Source organism: Buceros rhinoceros, unplaced genomic scaffold, assembly GCF_000710305.1.
Source record: "Buceros rhinoceros silvestris isolate BGI_N320 unplaced genomic scaffold, ASM71030v1 scaffold42279, whole genome shotgun sequence".
Classification (NCBI taxonomy): domain Eukaryota; kingdom Metazoa; phylum Chordata; class Aves; order Bucerotiformes; family Bucerotidae; genus Buceros; species Buceros rhinoceros.
The window spans coordinates 4,355-10,259 of NW_010431682.1; the positions used below are offsets into that span (position 1 = coordinate 4,355).

Genomic DNA, 5,905 nt, shown 5'->3' on the forward strand with positions numbered 1-5,905 from the left:
CCTGCTTGATGTGCTTAATAGCTTAGCTGAGCTTGTGAAATGTAGAGGTTGGTTCAGGGGATAAACACCAACTGAAGAGACAGAAAAAGGAAATGGATGTTAATTGTTCTTAGCGTTCAGATAGTGCCAAATTATAAGTAGCTAAACCTCTTTGTCATTGTAAGTTCTGTAACATCTTGCAGCAGGACCTAAGATGCACCCAGAGGGCTTGGCCTGTGTTGGCTCCAGCCCAAACTAGCACTTGTGTGGGTGAGGAAGTTGATTTGGATGGAAACAAGTTACACTTTCCTGTGGGGATAATTCCCAGAGGGGTCATCTTCTGTACTGGGTCACTCTCCAGTCCTCAATCTTAACGGTGGCACAAGGCAGAGAGGTGGGAATGTGTTACACAGGACAGGGACGCCTAGGACTGCAGCAGTATGGATTTGGATTCCCCATAGCTGTTGAGGAATAATAATATTCCTCAGGATTCTTTGAAGTGCCTTCAAAAGGCTCTGGGAGCAGGTGGAAAGAATAGCTCCTTTGGACCCAGTCCTACATCTGCAGTGATCACTGAAACCAAGAGTACCTGTATTCCTAATTCTAACTTCAAACCCACCAGCCTTGCAGCTTGATACACTGTTCCTGTTGTGGAACGTGGAGTAGAGAGGAAAATGAACCGCTACTGCTCTGTGCAACCCATTAGCATGCTTTTTTGTGGGAGATGCTTTGAACCAGACACAGTATGATTGCAGTCACCGGGTGCGATTATGATACGTGATGTGTTAATGCAGTTAACAGCAGTATTTTCCTTCCTGATTACTTTTGGACAAGTTGTACGAGTAATGGAACACTTAGTGTAAATACAGTAAGTTGTATTCTCCAGGGGAATGAAATCTGTTCTCAGTCCTAGAATGATGAGAATTGTCTTGTTTGTTTTGACAGAACTAGCTTTTTCCATGGAATAATGTACTGGGAAAAAGATGAACAGAAATCCAGTGCAGACACACAAGGGTCACTTTTAAAAGATGATGTGGCTCAGAAGAGAGTGAAGGATAACGTGTCTGTGACATGCTGCAAGTCCTTGGCATATAAATTTAGCATTTATAATTCTTTATTAAGTGCATAGGTGTCCTGCAAGTAGCAGTGAAGCAGCTCACCTGCATTTGGTTCTGTCAGTGACACACTTGGTACCAGAACACCTCAACTTCCACATTCCAGCTGTGTTACACCACCTCCTGTGCTGGGAGCAGGGAAGTCACTTACAGCCGCTGTGCTACAGTGACAGAGAAATGCTAAAATTCAGAAAAGTCGCCAAAGTGTGGTCTGAAAAATTGCCTCCCACAAAGAAGTAGTTAAAAATACTGTGGCAGGTTGTTGACAAAATGCATAAGGCAAATATTGTCATTTTATGATTCAGCAGTGTGAGTACATGGAGCAGTAAATGCTGCTGCTTGTCCTTCTGCTGTTGAAGATCACGCCTAGGTGGATGATAGCTTCCCCCCTTCCAGCTGACACATGTTGCCTTTTCTACTTTAAATACTGTATTTCATGCTGCTCTAATATTTATTCTAGCTAATGCTTCTGCACCTTTTTCCTCCTTCCGCAGTGAGAAGGTCAACAAAGGGATTGGTATCGAAAATATCCACTATTTAAATGATGGCCTTTGGCACATGAAGACATACAAGTGAAGCAAAAGGAACTGTGTTACTCCAAAGGAATGCACTTAGATTAAATGTGGACTGCTTTGTAATTCCTTGTTTTTAATGTGACTGAATGTACAAATTATTTTGTTCTGTGGCTATGCTAAATAAATCAAGTGAATGCAAAAGTACTGTTAGGCTACAATAGTTTTCTAGATTTCTTTTTATTACACTTCTTTTGTTTGGTCTTCAACCCAAGTCTTCAGTGACTGAAGAGATATGATGGAAAGATCCTGTGTGGACTGTGAGTAGACTTTTTCAAACAAAAAGGAGGAAAAAGCCAAGAAACATTTACATTTTTATGCTCTTCTAAAAGTAATATAAAGTGTATATGAAATATTTAATATGGTTTATGAAACCTCTGAAACATTGCATTTTTTTTTTCTTCTGGTTAACATCTGTTAGTCTACCTGTTTCTTGAATGTGGATAAATCCGTTTTTTTTACATTTATTTTTTAACTTATTAACAGCATTAACTTCAGTATTTTACTTAAGGATTTTCTCTTTTTAATATGCACTTATCTGTATAGGATTTATGAAGTTGAGACTGGTATGTGGACTAGAAATTCTCTTATGCTAGTTCATATCTGAAGAATATATATTTATGCTCAAATTTCTACCTGCCAACACTGTTTGATACCGCTCTCCCTACAGTGGAGATGATAGTGTGGGCACACTCCAAACAGAGTGTGTGCCAACTCGGTGCCTGATGCTCTGCTCCCTGTTTGCCTTCTTATTGTAGGAGCAGCCACAAAATCACTGTTTAACGCAGACACGACAGCAAAACGTGGTTATCAGTGTAGCCAGGAGCGACTTCTTCCTGTGGAACTCCAGAAGAGCCCTCAGCCTGTGCACACTGCCGCACGCATGCACACCTACAGAACGGGTACAGAGCACGGTGTGTTTGTCTGGATACTCAACTCCCTGCTCAGCGACCGCATACCCAAAGCCATGCCTATGGAAAACAGCCTGTGCCGTGGAATCACGCAATAAACTAAGGAAACTTCAAGGTCTACCACGCATCACTCTGTCTCTGGAAGCATTTATTAACATTTCAAGTCTCTGTTCTAACACTTGTACTAATGGCAGAACATAATTGGGTTTGCAAGTGCCTTGTCCTGGTGCTGTTTGGTTTCCCCAGATGGGACCTTTACAGAAGACAGTGGCAGAGGTGTTCTCCATCCGATTCTATAGTCAGACTATGACACTGGAGATGGACTGTGTTACCTAATAATGTGCTGCTTTTAAGTTTCTCCTGTAAAATTACTTTCAAGATGGTGCTTTTGGAAATGGACAGGGTAAATCTGCAGCTATTAATGTGATAAAATTTAGCTGATTATTACAGCAGTGTTGCAGAAGAAGAGTTTGGCCACACCTCAGACCTCCCCTTCAGAATGCTGGTGGGTGTTTTTATGCCTTGTAAGATCACCATCAATGTACTCATCTCTGTTAGTTCTGGGGAATCAGTTTGTGCCTCAGTGGTTCTTTTTTGCAAAAAACGAGCTAGTCGAGTTCTGTCACTTGCTTTTTTCCCTTCTTGTCTCCTCCTGTTGCGTTACAGTAGCTCTCAAATCTATGATGAACAAGGCTTCCTCTGGTTTGAATTGTTAACTCCCTTTCTTCTTCCTGGACTTGCCCTATGGCTGTTGTTGTTGCAGCGGGGTCAGAACCTTTTAAAATTATTCTGTAGGCAGATACATGTCCAATCATGCTTAAACTCATTTGAATACCCATTTAGCAAAGCATCAAAAATACCGACTGATGCTTAAAACAAAGATGAGGATATTCTCATGGGCTTGGACACGGCTCTTCACTTCCCCACCCACCCCCTTGCAGGTATTACAGGTGGTCTGTATGAGGTGAGGTAAGACAATATCTTCTCTGGTCTGTTACGGTCTGGCAGAACCATCAAAGCCCGGATAGTCCCAGATGCAGCGGACAGATGTAGTACCCTATGTCTTGAAATGTTCAGGTCAGTAAATTCTAAATGCAGTAAACATCAAGCGCTGTTTATTCCTCCTTGCTGTGACTGGAGTGTGACCTGGTAACTTGTATAAAACACTTCAAGTGCACTCAACTGTAAAACAAAACCAAAAACTCCCTCCAAGCCACTATGGGGGAGCTCTGCTTATTGCTTTGTTGTGCACGTAGCTTGAGCAGGGTGGGAGTGCAGGCACGTGTTGCTCTTTCTCCATCTTGGTGTTAAAAATGCCTGTAAACAGACCCGCTTCTTCCTTGTAAAGGCTATTGGCACCACTGACCCTTTATTCAAACACGCTTATAGAGGAAGTGCAGGTTTCAGTGAACAGTTACTCTTGTGCTAACAGGCCACCTGCCCATGCTAACACTTTCTCAATACAATTAACTCTTTCTTTTGTCAGCTTACAGTCAGCAGTCCAAAGGTCGCTCACTGCTGCTGCGCTGCAGCTTTCTAACGGCTCTCTCGTCAGCTTGCTTCCTGCTCATTCCTGACGGGGTTTGGAGGTCACACCTAAAGCTGTAGGTGCTGTGTAAACAGCACAGCTCCGGCTGCTGGGTGTTTTAGTGCAAAGGGAAGAGCTTTGAAGTTACTCTCTGAGACTGAATCTGTAGTCAGTTTTATTGGTACCTCCTAGAAAGATATAAAGACATTTTAGAAATGCCTGGAAGAATGGGAATAATCAAAGTCTTGCAAAAATATATTTGTAACAGTAGGCTAAACTTCATTTGTGTTTTCATTAATAAATACTTACATGTACAAACCCCCCCATATAAACTTAATTTCCTTTTATCATAAACATTAATAACTTCATGATTTCATTCCAGCGCTGTCAAAAGCCAGAAGCATTTCTGTATAAAAGATATAGAAAAAAGTTCTCCTTCCACTTCTAAGAGTGTTACTGAGCCTCAGTGTGCAAAAGAACATCGTACACTGGTACCAGCAGATACAAAAATCGACTCTGTCAGTACAGATGGGTGTCACGGGAAAGGCTGGCTCCGTAGTTCCAGCTCTTCTCTGAGGAGACTTCAGTCGTTGTCGGAGCCTGGGGGTGGCAAGAAGACAAGCGCGTCGTCGTACGTGTGGCCGTAGGGTCTCAGCCTGTAGACGCCGTACATCATCACGTGCATGTGGTTGGGGGCCACTCCGCTGAACGTGATGGCCATGTCGGAGCAGCAGCCATCCACCACCTGCTGAGGGTGAGTAGACATCGCTTCCTTAATGAGAGCACCGACCGACTTGGTGTTAAAGACGTCTCTTCCTTCTGAATCTTCTGCGTTCTCGGCAAACACGCCGGTGTACTTCAGGCAGATTGCAAGCTGTTTATCCTCGGCAACTTTCCAGATCATACCTCCCTGCTCTGGACACTTGTCGGAGTCCTCCAGAACACGGGAGAGCCGTCTTAGTGATTCAAGGCTTAAGACGATTCCTCCCTCACCGTCGACATACTCGAGGGCCCCAGATGTCACAGTGTGGCCTACGTAAAAAGGCTGGGAGGGGTCTTTCTTCAGTAAGAAATACTTGAGGTTTTCAATAATAGCAAATGTTGTTGGATATGCAAGGAAGAACCAGCTGAATTCATCTTTGTAGCGTTCGTACGTTATCTTGTAAGCTTTCCTCATCATCACCCACATATCGTTGGTGTTGACGGCTATTGAATCAAACGCTTTGATGTGCTCAGAGCTGTAGAATTCCGCCTTGTCGCAGTGCTTGCTCCACGTCTCTCTCACTGCAGCCCAGTGCCCCAGATCCTTCGGTTTCACCAGGATGATACAATAAACACGGATACTTTTACTAAGCTCCATGCGTTCCCATTCGGAGAGGTTTAAGACATCTGCTTTGTTGGGAGCCTGGATGTGATGGTGCTCGTGGTGACGTGCTTTAGTGCCATGGCCCACCTTAATGTGTCCAAGGAGCGTCGCCAACATGCAGAAGGCTCCACCGAGCACCACGCCCTTCAAGAAGGAGCTGCTTTCAGCGATCATTTTTCTGGAAAGGAGACACGCTGTGAGAACCGGCAGCGCTAAGTTTACTCTGCAAGTTCCATATGGCTTTAATACAACCTTCAATTTCGAAACCCTGATGCAGTTCCCTGAACTCGCACACCAGGACAACGCTGCTGAGCGAGCGGCTGCAAGAACGAGGTTCCCAATCTCATCTCTCGTTACCGCCACCGGTGCGACGGATCCCCGCGAGAGGGCTCTTGGGCTCCGGACCCGCTCTACCGCCCTGGCCGCACGGCCCC

The 5,905-nt window shown here is 44.3% G+C and overlaps 2 protein-coding genes across 2 annotated transcripts in view; one reads left to right on the top strand and one right to left on the bottom strand.

The window, feature by feature from the left end:
* The window catches only part of MCTS1 (malignant T cell amplified sequence 1), a 5,679-nt gene extending 3,866 nt beyond the window's left edge, over positions 1-1,813 (top strand). Inside the window, exon 5 of the mRNA XM_010143495.1 lies at positions 1,589-1,813. Coding sequence (XP_010141797.1) covers positions 1,589-1,670 — 82 coding nt within the window. The 3' untranslated portion in view covers positions 1,671-1,813. The remainder of the gene's footprint in view (positions 1-1,588) is intronic.
* A 2,875-nt stretch (positions 1,814-4,688) lies between these two features.
* C1GALT1C1 (C1GALT1-specific chaperone 1) lies at positions 4,689-5,645 on the bottom strand. Its single transcript, XM_010143494.1, has one exon. The coding sequence runs from the start codon at positions 5,643-5,645 to the stop codon at positions 4,689-4,691; it is 957 nt and encodes a 318-aa protein (XP_010141796.1).
* Positions 5,646-5,905: the final 260 nt, after the last annotated feature.

What these genes read in the sequence shown, in the direction of transcription:
- C1GALT1C1 (XM_010143494.1), bottom strand. Translation starts at nt 5,645, where the DNA reads ATGATCGCTGAAAGCAGCTCCTTCTTGAAGGGCGTGGTGCTCGGTGGA.